Below are 18,571 nucleotides of genomic sequence, written 5' to 3'. Positions count from 1 at the left end.
GCCTAGATTCGGGGGTGGCTGAATGAGGGGCTTGATGGGGAAAACTCCAGGGGCTGGGGGACCCTGGTACCCTGGAGATGGAACACCAAGCCCTGAAGATGCAGGAAGGGGTGGGCCTAGAGCCATATTCCCAAGGGTGTCTAGGAGCCTTGTGAGTGCAGGAAAAGGGGAGAGTGCCCTTTGGGCCTCACTGCCTGGGTTTTCTCATCAGTGGTAACTGTGCCCCGCTTCTGGGGTGGTGCAGAATCAGTGACTTGGAACCGGGCCCGGCTAGAGTCAGGGCTCAGCTTACCCTCCTAGCCTCACCTTCTCTATCTGTAAAGTGGGCCCCTTGACCCACCTCCTCCCCAGGTTCCTGAGAGGGCCCAGGCAGCCGGCCACAGGCTTGGTGGTTGGAGTGATGTCAACCACCTGCGAACATTTCCCAAGCCCCCTCCCTCTCTCCCCATCCCTCTTTTGAATCCTCACAAGAACTCCAAAGGATGAGCATTCATGACACTCATTTTAAGGAGTAAGAAAGTGAGATGCAGAGAGGTTGAGTCTTCCCCAGGATCACCCAGCTGTGGTTCCAAGGCTTCTGGCTGAGAAGGGGGAGGGGAGCTCACAGGGGGCCTGAGCCCCAGGGTTCCCTGACAGCCCATCTGGCCCTACAGCGGGTGCTGAGTGACAGCCGCTTCAGTGGGGGCCTGGAGGTGCTGGCGGAGTGGACGCCTGGCCTGAGCCACCTGGGACTCAGCTGCAACCCCATCAAGGACACTGGAGCCCTGAAGCCCCTTGTGAGGCTGAGGGCAGTGGGGCAGGCAGGCGGGCAGGCCGGCTCCTGGGGCCAGGTGGGACACGTCCAAAGGGTGCCCAGATCTCCCTGTTACCCTTCCCAGGAGAAGCTGAAGGGCCTTCAGAACTTGGAGCTGTTCAACTTCGAGGAGTCACAGCAGCTGCGCTAACGGGAGCAGGATTTTGAGTCGTTACCAGAGCTTGGCTACCTGGATGGCTTCGATGATGGGGACCCTGCTCAACTCTGAGGCTGAGGGCAATGGGGCAGGCAGGCGGGCAGGCCGGCTCCTGGGGCCAGGTGGGACACGTCCAAAGGGTGCCCAGATCTCCCTGTTACCCTTCCCAGGAGAAGCTGAAGGGCCTTCAGAACTTGGAGCTGTTCAACTTCGAGGAGTCACAGCAGCTGCGCTAACGGGAGCAGGATTTTGAGTCGTTACCAGAGCTTGGCTACCTGGATGGCTTCGATGATGGGGACCCTGCTCAACTCTGAGACTGAGGCCAACATGCTGGGGGACGAAGATTCCGAGGAGGACTAGGGGGAGGATGGTAAGGGGGGCAAGGGGAAGATAGGAGGCTGGTGAGTGAGGGGTGTGAGGCCTGGGGACTCCACCCAGGGGATGACTGGTGTCTTGCTGGCCGCAGATAGAGGACAACTCTGATGACTTGGAAGATGGAGGAGATAAGGAGTGAAACGGTCGGGTGGGGCTGGGGACCTGGTCCTTGGGTTCTTGCTCACAGGATGTCTATGTTCCCCAGGAGGAAGAGGAGACAGATGCTGAGTGTGGTCCTGAGAAGAGGAGGTGGAGAGGTTCAAGATGGGGCCTTGTGGGCTACTAGGAGAACAGGATCTTCATCCAGAGAGCTGAGGGGAGCTGTGGGGAGCGGTGGGGGTACTACGCAGGGGAGGAGCACGATCGGAAGAGTCCCCTGTTTCCAGAGGTGTTCAGCCTGCGGGGAAGGGGCGGGGGGTTGCCTCCGGTGCTCCAGAACGGGGGCGGGATTGAAGCCTGAGCTGGAAGGGAGCAAGATGCAGGAAGTAAAGCCAGGCCCCGAGGAGTGGCTGCCAGCAACTCGTGGGACTTCCATACCCTGGAGGCTTGAACCTCAGGGTTCTGGTGACAGCAGTGTGGGACCAGATTTTGAACTCTGGCCCCAGCCTGACTTCCCAGGAAGGATAGGAAGAAGAGGACCTATATGGGGGAGAGGTGAGAAGGGAGGGAGCACAGGCTCTCCAGGGCTGGCCTTGACCCACCCTCCTCCTCAGAGCTGTGGCAGGGGGAGAAGGAGAAGTGGGCAGCCGAAGACAGTGAGGAGGAGGAGGACGATGAGGCCTGAGCCCCGGCTTGCCAGAGTGCCCAGCCCTGGGGGCCCTGGCACCTCCCTTCTACTGCTGGGACTGCCCCACCGCCCTGTCACCTCCCTGAGAGTCAGTGCTGGCCTCAGGACCTGGGGGGCTCCAGCTGGGCGGGCACTCCTGACTCCTGGAAGTTTTAAAATAAAACTGGAAACTTCCACCTCATCTGGTTTCTGGAAGTGGTGGGACAGGACAGAGGGCCACCTACAGCTGTCTCACTGTTGAGGTTGACAGGGGAGGTGGGACACAGGTGGGCTGTGAGGGGAGGCCTGCCCCCTTCCGAGGTGGGAGCCCCCCAGGACTGCACTGGAGGGGCATGGGACCCAGACACAGCACAGGCTGGCTCATCTCCCTCCTTTATTGTCCCGCCACCCCGCCCATCGCAGGCCCCTCTAAAATTACAAAACTACCCACAGCCCACCCGCAACGCGGCGTGGTTCAGAGCGGCGAGAAAACCGGACACTCCCCCTCTGACAGCAGCGGCGACACCTTGGGTGCCAGCGGGGCCGGGTCTGGGTGGAGCAGAGGAGGGGGCGCCTGAGCCTCGGCCCCGCCCCTCGCCTCAGGGCCCCCGCCCTCCCCACCCGCGCGCTCCCGGGCCTTACCCGCCGGCGCGTCGGGGCGCGGCTGCCCGGGCGCCGGGGCCGCGGGGGCGATGGGGCGGTGGTCCTCCAGGTGTAGGGTCATGGCGGGCCGCGAGGCCGTGGAGAAGGCGCACTGCATGCACGAGTAGCGGCCGCGCGTGTGCTCCCACACGATGCGGCTCGGGGCCGCGTGCCCTGCGGGCAGGCGGGACGCCGTCAGCCCCGGGCCCTGGGCGAGGGCGAGGACCGGGGCGAGGGCGGGTCGGACCTTTCTCCCCGCCTCCCCATCAGCTCCCAGGCGCCGGGGCTCTGGACCGGCTGATCCGTTTCTCCCGGGCGTTTCCCCATGTATTTGGCGGCACCAAACTTGACTTATCCGCGTTCCCCTCTCCCATCCTCTGTACCAACGTAGGGGGAAGCACTCGGGAACCGGGTGAGAGTTTTACACGGAAACGCCGGCGCAGATAAAGAGCAGGGGCCGTAATTTTTTAAGGCAAAATCCTGTATTTCGGGGGTGACATTTCTGGCCACCTGGGAAGGGGGTGGGCACCGCTGCCTCCCAGTATTCCCTATGCCCCGCAGGGCGCAGGAGAGAAATCCCCTCCACCCTCCCCGGTGATCACCTGCACGCACCTGAGGGCGTATCGGAGCCGCCCTGGGGTCTTCGCGGGCTGCCGCCGGCACCTGCGGTAAATGGGCGGGTCAAGGTCAGAAGTCAAAAGGAGCCCAGCCCACCCTTCAGGCGGCCCTGCCCCCACACTCACCTTGGCTCTTTTTCCAGACTGCGGCGTTGGAGGCGGGCGGCCCGGGAGCGGCGGCCAGAAAGGGGCGCGGGCGTGGGGGGCTTAGGCCAAAAGGCGCGGGGTTCAAGTAGGGCAGGAAGGGCCCGGTGGGGGCAGGGGCAGGGGTCGTGAACGGCTCGAGCAGCGGGAACTGTAGCCCAGGCGCCGACGCAGGGTCGGACTCCGGGAGGCGCTCGGGCGCTGGTGGCTCCTTGTCGAGGGCGGGGGGTGGCGGTGGGGCTGGGCTCTGCGCATGCTCGGCGCAAACATGCAGGTGCTTGAAGAGGGAGCGGTGCGTGCGGAAGCGCAGGAGGCAGTTCTCACACCTGGGGGCGGCACAGGGCTGGGCTGGGTCTCCTGGGGGACAAGGGAGGGGCCTATCCGTAGTAACCTGCGGAGCCGCCGCTCGAGGGTGGTAAGGGAGCCTGGGCCCAAACAACAGATCCCCCATCTGCGGGGGAGGAATTTGCCCTAAGCGTCCCCCTACTGTGGTCGTGACCCTTCCGGACCCCTCCAGGTCGGAGCCCTGGGAAGATGAGGAAGGAAGTCTCAATTGTGACTTAGGTGATCGCTTTTCCTCTTGGGAGGTAGAGGGCTGGGCGGAGCCGCGCCAAGTATGTCCCCCCCCCCACCCCAAACCCCTTCCAAGCCCCGCCCTCGGGGTCCCTGGAACTTGCTCTAGCGACCAGTCTCTCTTCTGGGCAGGTTAAGGGCAAGGCTTGCCCTAGGTCACGCCCACTTCCCCGACCCAACCCCCTGGACTAGGAAGGGAGAAAAGCCCGGACCCCAGGTAGTGGCTGTCAAATCAGTGCTGGGGGGAGCTGCCCGGTCACCGAGCACCAGCAGAGGTGGGGGTGGACGGGGTCTCACTTGAAGTAGCGATTGGGTTTGTAGTGCAGCTTGCCGTGTGCCACCAGTTCCTGCATGTTGGGGAAAGTCTCGGTGCAGCTCAGGGCGGAACAGCGGAAGAGCTTGCCTGGCAGGGCAGGGATGAAGGACAGAGGAGTGGAGAGGGGTGGCCAGTCGGCTCTGCCTGCCTCCCGCCCTAACCTGCCTCCCCACCACCTACCCTGGCCCTACCTTCCAGGGACTGCGTGGGTGGGCAGTGGGTACGCAGATGCTGTGCCAGGTCTCGAACGCTTGGGAAACTGAGGCAGCAGCCAGGGCTGGAGCAGGGTATCTGCTTCCCTGCAGGACGCACAGAAGAGGGGGGAGGGGGGTGTCACCGTCCCTTCTCCATCCACACTGTCCAGGGCTCTACCCCAGAGAGGCGTGTATGGGGCTGCAATTACGCTATGGTCTCTTACTGGGGCCTTCACCCTCTGCCTCCCCCAACAGAGGGTTGGGGCTGAGTTGGCCTGGCTCCTCACTGTAGCCACAGCCTGGCATACACCTGGGGCTCAGTAAGTGGTGATTCCCTCTAGATGGGCCCCAAGTCTGGAGATACTCTGTATTCTTCACTTCTATCGTTCCAGGCCTGTGATCCCCCAGAAGGCCCCATCACGGGTCACCTGGTGGTGGGCGTCGTCTGGGAGGCCGCAGGTCCTCACTGGTTCCGGAGACAGTGCTGGTCAGGCCAAGGCCGGGTCCAGGGCCAGCATGGCCACTGTCTGGGGCTGGGGAGGCACCCTGCTGGGTCCCTCCAAGCCCTCCACGTTCCCACACTGGGGGTGTGGCTGCCTGGTCAGAGCCTGGCTCCTCCCCCATGGAAGAGGAGGTGGCTACAGCAGCAACAACTGGGGACACCTCCTTGTCGGTCTCACTGGAGCTGGGCTCTGCAGTGGCCGGCATGTCCGGGCTGGGACCCGAGGTTTCCTCCTCCTGGTGGAAGGAAGAGGTGGGGAGAACCCCTCTGGGCCCAGGGTCTGCCTGGGACAGCCAGGGGAACTCCTCCACCCCGCCAAGACCACTGGGCATTCCTGAAGCAGCAAATGCCCCGGAGACGTCACCCAGTCAGCCCCCATCCTAAGGAGTGGCAGGGGGTGAGGGTGGATTGAGCTCCTGCCTCCTGTGTCCCCATTCTCTGGGAGGGAGCTTGGAGTTGTTCCAAATGTAGAAGGGGGTACCTTTCTAAGAATCACCTACATGAAAGAAGCATGCCTTTGACCCTAACTTGGAAAGGTGGGAGGCCCCTACAAGGCAGGGGCGTGGCCCAGAGGGAGTGGGCGGGGTAAAGGCGGGGCTCTGAACCGGGCGCGGCTAGGAAGTTGCTGGAGGGGCCAGTAGTGGCCGAGTGGGTGTTCGAGGACGGAGCTATAGCTACCAGCCGGGCTCGAGCTGTGCAGGCGAACTGGAAGTGCTGGGGCCCCGGCCGTATGAAGATCTGGGGTGGTGCCCGAGCCCTGTGGGCGTGGCCCAGTCGAAACCAGGCCCGGAAGTAGGGGGTAGGGTGCTCCCCGAGTGATAGCCAGCGGCGGGCGAGTGCCCGGATGTGGGGGCGGGGTCGGCCGGAGGCTATGTGCGCAACAGGGCCGCTCCCCGCCAGTCCCCGCTGGTTCGCCGCGTCCGCGTCCCCGGCGCCGCGCTCACCATCCTCGGCCTGGTTCGGGCTCTTGTGCCCGCGACTCCGGCGGCGCCAGCTAAGGCTGCGGCGACTCCTTCGGTGGCCGCGGGCTCACGCTCACGTCGGCGCCATTTTTCGCCTCCCAGCTCTCGCGAGAATGGGGGAGGGGGCTTGTGCACAGTGCTCCGCGAGGAGGCGGGGCCTGAGATCCGGGATTGTCCTGGACAGCGGAACGTGCGCCGTGGCGGATTTGCAAGCCGAGGGCAGTCATAGGGTGCAAAGAATCTGCACGCAGAGATCTAGGATTAAAATCTTCCCGGGCCTCTGTGTTCTCCTCTGCAAAATGAGCATCTTCATCCTCTCCAGTCCCGTCACCATACCTCGAAAGGGGATAAACAGCGGTTTTTTTTTTTGAAGAGGTCGTGTTTAGAGGGCCTCCTCTTTGGAGGGAAATTGGCAGTGGCCGTCAAAATTTTCAATGCACTTAGTTCTGACGTTGCAATGGGTCTGCTGAGATAGCCAAGGGCAGGAAGCAAGCCAACTGTCCGTCCTCGGGACACCCGGAACGGGTGTAGTCTAAGGATGGAGAGGTGCGTGTTTTCAGGAGGATGGATGGAGAGCATTGGGTATACCGGCGTGGAATGAGTCACCTATCCAACGTACGTTTCTTTTTTTTTTTTTTTAAAGCAAGGAACATGACTTTTTTTTTTTTTTTAAAATGGGATTTATTTATTTATTTATTTATGGCTGTGTTGGGTCTTCGTTTCTGTGCGGGGGCTTTCTCTAGTTGTGGCAAGCGGGGGCCACTCTTCATCGCGGTGCGCGGGCCTCTCACTATCGTGGCCTCTCTTGTTGCGGAGCACAGGCTCCAGACGCGCAGGCTCAGTAGTTGTGGCTCACGGGCCTAGTTGCTCCGCGGCATGTGGGATCTTCCCAGACCAGGGCTCGAACCCGTGTGCCCTGCATTAGCAGGCAGATTCTCAACCACTGCGCCACCAGGGAAGCCCCCTATCTGCTTTTATACGCTAAGAATACCACTGGAATGAGACAGACGTTAACAAATTGGGGGGGACAGGAATTTTCGAGTGAGGGGAAGACAGATTTTTCACACTCTTGGGCTGTTTGAATTTTTTTTTTTTTTTTTTTTTGGCCGCACCATGCAGCTTGTGCAGTGCAGCCAAAAAAAAACCCTTGTGTCTTAGTTCCCTGACCAGGGATCGAACCCGGGCCCACCACAGTGAAAGCGCAGAGTCCTAACCACTGGACGGCCAGGGAATTCCCATGGGCTGTTTGAATTTTAAAAAACTGTTTTCTTTTGATTATCATTAATACAGTTAAAACTCATTAACTGTATTAAAAACTCCTTAATTAAAAAAACATCATTTTGATGCAGGGTGGAGGGATGTGTGTGTGTGTGTGTGTGTGTGCAGGGGAGGTTGGTGCAATCTGGGGAAGGGTGGGGCGAGGTCCCAGAAAGGACAGGGAACCAAGAAAGGGAGAGGAGGGGCCCAACTTAAGAAATTTTGTAAAAGAGTCAACAGGATGTTGCTGAATGGGTGGGACCAAGCTGACTCTGAGGTTTGCAGTCCGAAGATGCTTATAACCTAGATGTGAGATGCTGTCTGTTAGAAGATGTCAAACCCACTCCCTTCTTCATCCCCAGTGCCTCGCCCAAACCTCACCCATCAGTCCTGCCCGGAAGGCCCCACTTCCTGCAAACAGGGTGCCTGCTATGGCAGTGGGGCCACAGGGCTGTACCCCAAAGTGCCAGGAGTGGGGGCAGCCTGCATGATGAATTCTAGGGCAGAGAAGGGAGACAGAGGCCCTCATTCCCCTTCAGCACCAGGAAATGCCCAGCTGATGAGGTGGTGGCTCACACAGTCCTCCCCCACTCTGTCCCCCAATCTAAGTCTTGCAGAGAGACACGCACAGTGGTGACTGGGCAGTGGAGGGGCAAAAGTCAGAGATGCAGAGAACCAGGGACATTCAAGGGACTGGTTAAATGCTTTTGTATAGTGATTGGCTAATAAAAGGGCTGTTGAGACCCAGCTGCAAAATTGGGATTTTTTTTTCCCAGCCACGCTCAGCTTCCCAGGTAGGTGTAGATTCTACAGAAGGCTCTGCTGACCAGTCTTTCTTTGATACCTCATCTCCCATCCCCCAGGTGGGTAGGTGTCCTCTGCCTGGAGTCCTCCCATCACAGCATAGATCACTCTGTGTGGTATTTGCCATCAAGATCTGCTGACCCAGGGCTTCCCTGGTGGCGCAGTGGTTAAGAATCTGCCTGCCAATGCAGGGGACATGGGTTGCCAGCCCTGGTCGGGGAAGGTCCCACATGCCACGGAATAACTAAGCCCGTGCGCCACAAGTACTGCAGCCCGCGCGCCTAGAGCCCGTGCTCCGCAACAAGAGAAGCCACCTCAGTGAGAAGCCCGCGCACCGCAACAAAGAGTAGCCCCTGCTCACTGCAGCTAGAGAAAGCCCGCGCACAGCAACAAAGACCCAACGCAGCCAAAATATATATATAAATAAATAAAGATAAAATTAAAAAAAAAAAAAAAGATCTACTGACCCTTTTCATCCTTCTTGGCTCCTCCAGCAATGTCCACACTCTCTCTGCATCTCCCTCCCCTGCTCCAGCCCCTGTCTCTTCTCTGGCTCAGTCCTGACCCCACCCATCTGGCTCCATCTCTCCCAGACTGACTGCTCTTTGTGGGGCTGAGCACAGAGGGGGTGTTCATTTGGAAAGTCAGGATCCTTAGGGTCGGACCTAAGGTTTCAGCTGCACCTGCAGGGAGGTCTGAAAGGCTCAGACTCCGGCACTGGTTTGGAGACAGCTGCGGGGACCAACAGACAGCTGGTAGCTAGGCTGACCCCCTCTTCACCATGACAATAAGTGCAGAAGGCCAGGGTCCTCGAATGTCAGAACTGGTCCTGACGCTAGGTGAGTGAGGGCTAAGAAAACACAGACATGGGGTGGGGGTCAGGGTTCAGGGGTGATTCAGGGTGAATTATGGGGGGCCATGTGGGACCTGCCTCCTTTGTCAGGGTCCAGTAGGGTCCCAGTTTGTTTGCGGGGGCGTGCAGAGTCAAAGCTGACAGGACCCACTGGAACATTTGCTGCAGGAAAGCTGGCATGCAGCTTCTGGAAGCTAGCAAGTGAGACAAACTCAAGCTTTGTGAGGGGCAGAAGCATATCTGAGTTCAAGACTTGGCTCTGTGCAATCTTGGGTGAGTGACTAAACCTCTCCGAGCCTCCATTTTTCCATCTGTAAAATGGGATATTCGCTGCTCCCACCCCACAGGGTTGTAAGAAGGTGGTCCTTGTTGGGGCTCAGTAAGTTAACTCATGTTTTCACTCGGCAAACATTTATTGCCTCAGTGGTGAGAGAAGGAGGGAAGTCAAGCTTGTCAAGGCCCCCCCGACTGTGCCCAGCACTTTGCCTGCAGGACACAACTCACTTCCTACTCACAAGGCAGCTGGGAGGTAGGTTCTGCTGTTAGCTCTGTTTGACACAGGAGGAAACAGGTGTGCCTTGGGGGAAGCCAGGGCCCGGGGGTGGCTTAAGTGGTGACCCCTCGACCCAGGACCTGGGCTAGGCTGGGCTGGAGGCCACAGGACTGGACCTTCTGGCCAATGCAGCCAAGGGAAACGAGACCCGCATTGCAGGGCCTGGCTCCTGGCAGGATCCAGGCAGGCAGGTGGGATGGCAGGATCCCAGGCCCCTGTCCCGCTCAGATCTTCTCCACGTAGTTTCCTGGGAAAAGGCCCTCCTGGCCATGCAGCCGGCCTTTCCACCAGCCTGAGGAATCTGTGGGAGAGAAGAGAGCATGAGGCTGAGCCCAGCCCACTCTGGAGAAAGCCTTTCATGCTGGCTCTGTGTCTGTCTTTCTGTCTTATTCGTCTGCACTGGCCTGGCATAAGGCAGAAGCTGAAAAGAGAAGACAGAAGGGCAATTCCCCAGCGGTCCAGTGGTTAGGACTCTGCACTCTCACTGCCGAGGGCCTGGGTTTGATCCCTGGTCCGGGAACTAACATCCCACGAGCCGAGCGGTGCGGCAAAGAAAAGAAAAAAACATGTCTTTTAGGGGACTTCCAAAAAAAAAAGAGAAGACGGAAGGGAGGGAGCAACGCGTGGGTTTTCCTTGCCACTGGCTCACACTCTGACATTTTCTAGACTATTCACTTGTGCTCGTCCCTCATCCATCTCCTCCTATAGGTCCCTCCATAATCCCCTTGGTGGAACCAGGAATGACCCCTAAGGGTTCCCCTACCCACCTGCAGAGGGTGCTGTTGAGTCCCAGGCTTCTCTAGGGGCAACCCAGGGGCAAGGTAGGAGGTCTGGCGGCCTGGGCCATCCAGACATGGCCCATTTCCTACTCACAAAGTAGGTTCTGCCATTAGTCCTAGTGCTTGACAGGTGAGAAGAATGAGGCCGGTACGGGGTGCGATACAAGTGAGGCCAGGCTCCCAGGATGGCTTAGGAGGTGACCTCCAGACCCTGGCTCCTCCCATTTCTGCCCTGGCACACACACCTTCCATGAGGATCTCGATGACCTCGTTCACGTTGAAGCTCAGCTCGTCCACATCTTGGCCCACGTACTGGTACAGTGCCCGGCACCTTGGGCCATGTGTCCGTGGCTGGGGCTTAGGTCGGCCCACGCCGGGCACAGGTCTCTGCCCTATGCTGCGCTTCCTCTGCATGCTGTGGGCACATGGAGGCACTCGTCATAGCCCCAGACACTCCCCCACCTCCTGGGGTTGCCCTCCCACACCACCTACCCAGCCATGCCCTGGTCAGGCACATTGAGGAATTCTGTGTTGTGCTCCGAGGGTGGCCGTGCCCGTGGGCGTCTGCTGGCCCCCAAGGCTGAGGATGGAGGGCCCTGTGGTGGCTTCTGGGAGCCCCGTCTGGATGTGAACTCCAGGGGTAGGGGGCCCCCTCTGGCAGAGGGAGGCACCCCATTGTGATCCAGGCCTGCAAGGAGATGGGGGCATTTGTCAGGGTGATGCTAGGACGATTTGGGGGGACTTGGCTCCAAGTTCCCTGTCTGAGGGAAGAGGCAGCTACTCTTAACCCAGTATGGTAAGGAATGGCCTGGAGAGAGAGACCCTGGGGCTAGGAGGCCCTAGAGGGAGACTCTGAAGGGGTAAGATTTTCCCCTACCCTCTTCTGTAGGACGGCTTTTGCGGGTGAGTCTTGGAGGATGAATAAGAGCTCAAGTGGAGTAGGAATTTGGGAGACAGGCAGAGCAAACAGCCCAAGCAAAGGCCTGGAGGTAAGAACAAATTTGGTAAGTTGGCAAAATAACATGTAGCTTGCATGACAGGAGTGTAAGGTGGGAGGAGAGAAGAGGTCAGTGGTTAGCTGGGTTCGGATTCTGAAGGGCTTTGAATACCAAACTAAGCTTTGCCTTTATTCTTTGGGAGATGGGGAGCTATGGAGAGTTCTGGACAGAAAAGAAGAGCATGGTCAACTCTGCTTGTTAGATCCTGTCGACAAGAGGTCTGGTTTAGGCCTTGGAGCCCACAAGAGGCAAGGAAGACACTTAGTGGGGGGTGTCTCTTCACCTCTAGGGGGCCCGGGAGCTGCCCGGGTAGGGGCCTGGGCCGACCTTCTAGGTTTTCCCTGGGCCATTCCCTTCCGTGTAGGCTCTGAAAGGGAAAGGGCAAAAGATGTAGGGATTTGAGTGGTGACCAGACGAGGTTCTTGGCCCCGCCCACAAGTCTAATCCACCCTGTGGCTCCGCCGCGGTCCCCGCCCCCCCGGCTCACTGGCTCTCCCATCAGGAGGGAGCCCCTTAGTTACTGGAACACTGGTTCCGCCCAATAATTGGCTCCGCCCCTCCGGGAACCTATCTCTCATTGGCTCCTGGGCCCGCCCACTCCAAGGCTCTCCCCATTCATAGCCTGCTCAAGGGTGGACTCCGCGGCCTCGCCCCTTCCATGGTTCTCGCCCACTCATTGGTCACCTCGCGAGCCCTGCCCTCTTCACGGCCGCGTTCTCTCTTTAGGTCTCTCAAGTCCCGCCCCTCCATGGCCCTCACCCACCCTTGGCCCCGCGCCACTGGCTCCGCCCCCACAGCCTTGATTGGTCCCTATGGCTGGTACCGCCCCTAGGGGCCCGCCTCTTCCTGAGCGCCTCTTCGTCTCTGTCTCCCGGTTCGGCGTAGACTCACTGGAGCTTTTGGGCAGTCCATCACCCACGCCGACCGAGAGGGTCCGGCCGCTAGCCTTGAGCATCGCCACGTCGCCGGAGCCACGGGAGAAAGTGACGCTGCGGGTGCCACCTCCGCCCCAGCCCTCCTTCTTCACCCGGAACTGTAGTCTGTGAGGAGAGGAGGAAGCTGTGGGGGTCCCCACCTCCCCCCAAGAGGGGGTCACCTCCCCATCCCATCCTTGCCGGACCCGGGCTGGGGTGGGAGGGGACGAGGCACGGGCGCATTTTGGCCGGTCCGTGAGGCGGAGGAGGAAGCAGTGCCCAGCCCGAGGATGGTGCAGGAGGTGAGGGTCGTACGTGTCGCTGAAGGTGAGGGGCAGGGGCCTCCGCACCGCCTCCTCGAAGCGCTTGCACAGGAGGCTGACGAACTCGGTCTTGAAGACGCTCTCCAGGAAGCTGTCGGCCGTGTCTTCTTGGAGGATGAAGAAGTCGTCCTGCCTCGTGCTGGAGGAGGGGCGGGAGGAAAGGCAGGTGAGAGTGACAGGTGAGGCTGGCAGAAGGACTGACATTTGAGATGGACAGGGGAGGGTCAGGGGTCAGGTAAGGGGCAAGTGAGGGGTTACACATGTGAGGGGAAACGGGAGAGGTGGCAAGGAGCTGGAAAAGGTGGTAAGGGTCAGGTGAGGGGACAGGTGCTGTTGGCAAATAAGGATCATGAATGTGAGGGCAGGTGAAGGTGACAGGTAGGACCAAGAGAAGGTTGCAGGTACAGCAGCAGGTAAGACGTTCAGGGTGACAGATGGGGTAACAAGTAAGAGGGCAGCTGAGAATGAAGGGGCCTGGCGGGGGTGCCTGTGGGAGCCCCACCTGAGGGAAACTCCCCGTAAGGCCTGGATCTCCAGCTTCTTCTTCAGGACCTCACGCACCTGGCCCTTCTCAGGTCCCTTCTTCACCTTCTCCCGCCCGATCACATACACACACTTGGGCGTCAGGATCAAGTCCCTCTTGATGGCCTATGAGGATGCAAAACCAGAGGGAGCCCCGGGCATCGGCAGCCTGGCCCCAGGGGATCAACCCCAGGCAGAGAGGTAGCGCTGGCAGGTCAGGTGAAGGACAGGTCAGGTGAGGGTCCCTCCATGTGAAGCTACATGAGTGGTTACTTTATATGAGAAACAGGAGGTTAAGTAAGGGTATATTGGCTAGAAAAGGGTTTCTGGGCAGTGAACAGGTACAGGGTAGGTGAAGGTATGCCTGCTGGACATGGGTGCCCAGGACCGATGAGAGTTTACCTGTGCACAGGTGTATTTGAGCCAGGTGAAGGTGTGTCTAACTGAGAGGTCTGTCTAGACTGGGTGAGAATGTACTTAATGGATAAGTATGTCCCGGATAAGTGAAGGTGAATCTGTGGTCAGGACTTCTGAACAAGGTGAGTGTGTAATTATGGACAGATGTGTCTGGCCAGGTGAAGATGTACCTGATGGACAGGTGTGTCTGGGCTACACGAGGGCGTATTTGATGGACAGCTGTATCTACATTAGTTGAGCCTATACCTGTGGGCAGGTGTGTCTGGGCCAGGTGAGGGTGTACCTCTGGTGGGGGGTGGCCAGGCTGGGGTCAGGGTCCCAGATGTGGCCGCCTGCTAGTGCCTCACCTTGAAGCGGCGGTCGTACTTGTTGACCGAGTCAGCAAAGTCCACTCGCTCCCTCTTGCCCAGGAACTGACGCAGCTCCGGCCGCTCCTCCAGCCCCAGGTAGTCCCCAACGAAGTTCCTATTGATGCTGTTCCGTCTCCGCTCCTTCTTGTTCAGCAGGATGTTGGAAGCTGTGGCGACACAGGGTGGGGGGCAGAGGTCACAGCCTGGCTCCTTCAGGCCCCTCTGTCCTCAGCCCCAGCCTCCCACCTGCAGCCTCTCACCTTCCTCCCGCATCTCCTCGTACTTCCGGACTGCCACATGGCGCCGCCAGGCCTTCTGGATGGTGCGGGCAAAGCCATCGAACTTGCGCTCTCGCATCTCCTCCAGAAGGAAGAGCTGGGCAAGAAGGAGGGCCGGTGGGTCCTGGCATCTCCCCGGGGAACACAGTCTCCAGTTTCCCCTGAGCCCACCCCACCCACGTGCTCTTGCTGACAGGCACCCGCACACATGCTCTTACACTGTGGGCAAAAAATTTTGTCTTTCTCCAAATGACCAGACCCAGGGTCCCAATACTGGGCACAATCTTCTGCATTAAATTATAACTGCAGGTTTGTCTTGCTGGGTTCAAATCCCAGCTCTGCCACTTACTAGCTGTGTGGTCTTACCGGAAATGGTATAACATCATGGTTTCTCATGCTAATTAAACTGTGGCATGTCATCCATGTGAGGTACACTTCAGTTTCAGACATGTTAGAAATGCAAACCAGTGTGCATCTTGGAAAACCAACAAAGTACTGCAGATATGAAAATCTGATGGATAGGACTGGGATGTGACCGGCTACCACATGGTTGTGCAGTATACAACCTGCACACCCATCCGTGGCAGCCCTGGAAAGGAAGCTTTCACAGAAAGCAGAGAAAAGGCTTTTGAATTTTAAGAGTCTCCACCCACAGGGGACTTAGAGAATAAACTATATTAGAGCAAGTCATCTGGAATAATAACCGGTGACTGTATCAGGGAAAGGAACCTACTGGATATGAAAATATTACAAATCTACAGTAATAAAAACAATGGGGTGCTGGTCAAAGAATAGAACAACCAGTCGGACCAGGATGGATGATGGGGAAATGTCATAATTCAAATGGAAATTTAGTGACAGAAGGGACAGCATTGTCAATCAGTGAAAATGGGAAAAGTATTGAAAATAAAGTCGGGCTTTATTTAGAAAAATAATTGACATTTCACCTAGAGGGGTTTCTCAAATACACAAATATCACATCACTGCTGAAAGCGTGGCTGCCACTTTGCTGACCAAGGTGGCTGATGTCTCCCAGAAACCCCAGGCTTCCCTGCCAGAACTAAAAGAATTCTCACTTTAAAAATATATACCTTGAAGGACTTTTAAAGCTGTGGGTGTTTAATAACTGTTCATAAAAAGTGGGGAGTTCTCACCAGGGGAAAAAAAAAAAAACATCGCAGGTTCACAGGTTGCAGGGAGTTGACTGGCATTTACATCTTCTTTTGATTCTCAGACCAATACTCTGTGGGTCCATGGGTACGTGTGCAAAGCACGTTCAAGTAATGCCTTGTATAGGGTGTCTGGAGGGCACGTAAATGCATTCTGTGGTTTGCCGAGGGAAGGACAGTTATGAGTAAAGGGAGACCAGCCATGCAGAACTGGGGGTGGGCCAGTCAACCAGGACAAGTGTCCTCCAACCTTGTTATTTCTGCCCAGTGAAGAGGATTTGTTTTCAGTTTGGGAAATGAATCTTCCTGTCTCCAGAGTTTTAAAGGCATCTCCTTTATGCTGGGAAAGGCAGGGGTGGGTGTGCCCCAAATCTGAGCTTGGCCCTGGTGTACTTGGGTTGAATAGCGTTCTCCCAAAACTCCTGTCCACTTGGTGGGAACTTATGATTGTGACCCCATCTGGAAAGAGGGTCTTTGCAGATGTAACCAAGTTAACATGAGGTTATACTGGAGTAGGGTGAGCCCGGGGACACAAATGTGTTCAGGAACGAAGGAATGAAAGAAGAAAAGAGGAGAAAGAAAACAAGATAGGAGGAAGGAGGGCAAAGGAAAAAATGAAGACGGTAGAAAGAAAAAAGGGCTGGAGGAAAGAAAGAAGAAAGGAAGGGTCGAAAAGACATTCTGAATTCCCTGGCGGCCCAGTGAGTGGTTAGGACGCCACGCTTTCACTGCTGAGGGCCCAGGTTCAATCCTTGGTTGGGGAACTAAGATCCTGCAAGCTGTATGGAATGGCCACAAAAAAAAAAAAAAGAAAAAAAAAAAGAAAAGAAAAAGACACTCTGGATAAGCTGTGAGTTCTCATCTCCTCCAAGGGGATGTCACCACAGGCGGCCATGTGTTTCTTCACCTGCTTCCTGGCCACCATGGACCGTTCAGCTAATTTAGTTTTTTTTGAGCACCTACTACATGCCAGGCACCATGCCTCGGACTTTCTGTTTTGTCTAATCCTTGCCCTGATCCTGCGGTGTGGCTATGACTCTCCCCACTTTCCAAATGGAGAAACTGAGGCTTGGAGGGGAGAGGAAGCGTGCCCACAGTCGCACAGTGGCCTGAAGAGCAGGACCACGCAGGTGATGCTGGTGTCTGTCTGTCTGTCTCTCACACACACTTACGGACTCAGGGTTCTTGACGAAGACCTTGGTGCTCCCCATCTGGTACTGGTCTGGCTCCATGTTGACCGCCCGCAGCAAGTGCTGGACCCCCTGACGCTCGTCCCCACGCCAGTGCGGCCACGTCTCGGGGGTCAGAATAGCATACCTGGAGGGGGAGGGCAGGGGAGGGTTTGAGCAGCTAGCAGGGCGGTTGGGTGTTGGGGCCAGGGTGTGTGTGGCGGAGGGCGCCTCACCTCTGCAGGAACTTGGCAAACTGGCGGCGGTAGGCGAAGCCTGCCCGGCGCACCCTGATGTTCTCCTTTAGGCCCAGATACTCCACCTGGTGCTTGACCCTGGAGGGAGGGCAGCCTGAGTCCCCTGGTGGTCCTGGGAGTTGGGGGGGGGGTGTCTGGATTCGTGCTGGAGGCAGTTTAGGGGGTGAGTTCTGAGGTCTAGGGAAGGAGGTTCACTGCTGGCCACAGAGGCCTGCTTGAGAGTTAGTTTTGTGCATTGGGGGAGCCTCGGTTCTGGGGGATCTGTGTTTGTTCGGGGGTCAGTTTCAATTTCAGGGGGTGGCACGTGGGGTTTGGGGAATGAGGGGGACTGTGTTAGTCCCTGGGGCATCCTACAGACAGTCTGGGGTCTTCCCTTGGGGTCTTGATCAGTGTTAGGTATAACCCTGGGGCCCTGAGGGGTTTTGCGCTGGTCCTAGGGGTCGGCTTGGGTGAGCCCTTTGATGGGTCCCACAACCCTGGGGGGGTTGTGGAGGGAGGGTCAGCTGGTGTGGACTGGCCCAGACGGGGCGGCGGGGGGTCACCTGTTCTCCTCCCAGTCACGGGGCCTCTTGGTTTCGTTGGGCTTGATGCAGCGGAGGTAGTGGGGTGTGCACCTCTTCAGCGTGGATACCAGGTCGTTGGCTTGTTTCTAAGGGAGCGGGGAGAAAGTGGGGGTGGGGAGCACAGATGGGACCCTCTGGCCTCTCTCTCTTCCCACCCTGAATACAAGAGACAGGACACACTGGCTGGGTGTGTGGCACCTGATGGACCACGGGCTCAGGTGTCCCTGGTCCATTCCGTATGTGACTCTGTTAACACGTATCACATGGGGTTGATATCGTGCATCTACCTGACCCTCAAACCGCAAACCAGGAGCTCATATGTCTGCCATATTCACCGCTTAGCCTGGCACATAATAAGTGCTCAGTGAACTTTTTTTTTTTTTTTAATTAATTTGTTTATTTTTGGCTGCGTTGGGTCTTCGTTGCTGCATGTGGGCTTGCTCTGGTTGTGGCGAGCAGGGGCTACTCTTTGTTGCGGTGCGCGGGCTTCTCCTTGCGGTGGCTTCTCTTGTTGAACGTTTGTTGATGGAGTAACTGAGCACGTGGGAGCATGTTGCCCAGAAATTTCTGCCTGTCCTTTGGGGCACAGTACTTTGGAAGCAGAGAATCACGTGTGTGTGTCTGAGAGGCTAGGGTTGTGCATTTTAGTCCCTCAGGGGAGACTAGAAAGGAAATCATTCCAGGTGGGAGGATCGGGGGAGCGGCAGGAGAGACCCTGGTGTGGATCACAGCTCTGCTGTGTGATCTGGGCCAGTGACTGCACCTCTCTGAGCCTTGGCCTGCCATCTGCCAGATGGGACTAGTCCCACCTCTGTAAAGTGTCTTGTGTTTGCTGCCAGCACTGATAAGTGCCCCATATATGGTTATTGAAATATTATTAGGATGGGACACCCATGTTCATAGCAGCACTATTCACAATAGCCAAAAGGTGAAAACAGCCCAAGTGTCCATCAACGGAGGAATGGATAAGAAAAAACGGTATATCCATAAATGGAGTATTATTCAGCCTTAAAAAGGAAGGAAATTCTGACACATGCTTGAACCTTGAAGATATGCTCAGTGAAATAAACCAGTCACAAAAGGTTAAATGCTGTCTGATTCCATTTATAGGAGGTCCCTAGAAGGGTCAAATCCATAGAGACAGGAAGTAGATGGTGGGGGCCAGGGGCTGGGGGAGGGGATGGGGAGTGAGTGTTTCATGGGGACAGAGTTTCAGTTTGGGAAGATGAAAGTTCTGGAGATGGATGGTGAGGATGGTGGCACAAATGCAAACGTACTTAATGCTGCTGAGACGTATACTTAAAAATGGTTAATATGGTAAATT

The 18,571-nt window shown here is 57.3% G+C and overlaps 3 protein-coding genes across 5 annotated transcripts in view; 1 reads left to right on the top strand and 2 right to left on the bottom strand.

Moving 5' to 3' along the window:
• Nucleotides 1–2,293, top strand: part of HNRNPM (heterogeneous nuclear ribonucleoprotein M) — a 51,895-nt gene extending 49,602 nt beyond the window's left edge. For both annotated transcript variants that reach the window (XR_009502548.1, XR_009502547.1), the window contains 2 exons: nucleotides 879–1,320; nucleotides 1,531–2,293. The gene's annotated coding sequence lies outside the window, so the exon portion shown is untranslated. The remainder of the gene's footprint in view (nucleotides 1–878; nucleotides 1,321–1,530) is intronic.
• ZNF414 (zinc finger protein 414) lies at nucleotides 484–6,148 on the bottom strand. Of its 2 annotated transcripts, none has more exons than XM_059918542.1 (8): nucleotides 6,024–6,148; nucleotides 5,006–5,315; nucleotides 4,575–4,682; nucleotides 4,365–4,470; nucleotides 3,477–3,820; nucleotides 3,346–3,396; nucleotides 2,734–2,907; nucleotides 484–2,640 (listed from the first exon to the last, which is right to left on the bottom strand). In XM_059918542.1, exons 1-8 carry the CDS (start codon nucleotides 6,024–6,026, stop codon nucleotides 2,567–2,569), a joined length of 1,170 nt encoding a protein of 389 aa, XP_059774525.1. In that variant the 5' UTR covers nucleotides 6,027–6,148; the 3' UTR covers nucleotides 484–2,566. The 2 variants fall into 2 exon arrangements, with proteins under 2 accessions (XP_059774525.1, XP_059774527.1); XM_059918544.1 differs by having other exon boundaries at nucleotides 484–1,561.
• A 3,201-nt stretch (nucleotides 6,149–9,349) lies between these two features.
• MYO1F (myosin IF) overlaps nucleotides 9,350–18,571 on the bottom strand; it is a 31,247-nt gene continuing 22,025 nt past the window's right edge. Inside the window, exons 20-31 of the mRNA XM_059919174.1 lie at nucleotides 17,227–17,333; nucleotides 16,664–16,762; nucleotides 16,431–16,575; nucleotides 14,072–14,186; nucleotides 13,809–13,978; nucleotides 13,025–13,170; nucleotides 12,515–12,661; nucleotides 12,177–12,325; nucleotides 11,569–11,652; nucleotides 10,780–10,975; nucleotides 10,533–10,702; nucleotides 9,350–9,809 (exon numbers count right to left, since the gene is read on the bottom strand). Coding sequence (XP_059775157.1) covers nucleotides 9,733–9,809; nucleotides 10,533–10,702; nucleotides 10,780–10,975; nucleotides 11,569–11,652; nucleotides 12,177–12,325; nucleotides 12,515–12,661; nucleotides 13,025–13,170; nucleotides 13,809–13,978; nucleotides 14,072–14,186; nucleotides 16,431–16,575; nucleotides 16,664–16,762; nucleotides 17,227–17,333 — 1,605 coding nt within the window. The 3' untranslated portion in view covers nucleotides 9,350–9,732. The remainder of the gene's footprint in view (nucleotides 9,810–10,532; nucleotides 10,703–10,779; nucleotides 10,976–11,568; nucleotides 11,653–12,176; nucleotides 12,326–12,514; nucleotides 12,662–13,024; nucleotides 13,171–13,808; nucleotides 13,979–14,071; nucleotides 14,187–16,430; nucleotides 16,576–16,663; nucleotides 16,763–17,226; nucleotides 17,334–18,571) is intronic.

The sequence above is a fragment of the Balaenoptera ricei genome, chromosome 3 (assembly GCF_028023285.1).
Source record: "Balaenoptera ricei isolate mBalRic1 chromosome 3, mBalRic1.hap2, whole genome shotgun sequence".
Taxonomy (NCBI): domain Eukaryota; kingdom Metazoa; phylum Chordata; class Mammalia; order Artiodactyla; family Balaenopteridae; genus Balaenoptera; species Balaenoptera ricei.
The sequence above is the reverse complement of the archived record's forward strand: the minus strand, read 5'-3'. Positions and strand labels throughout refer to the sequence as shown.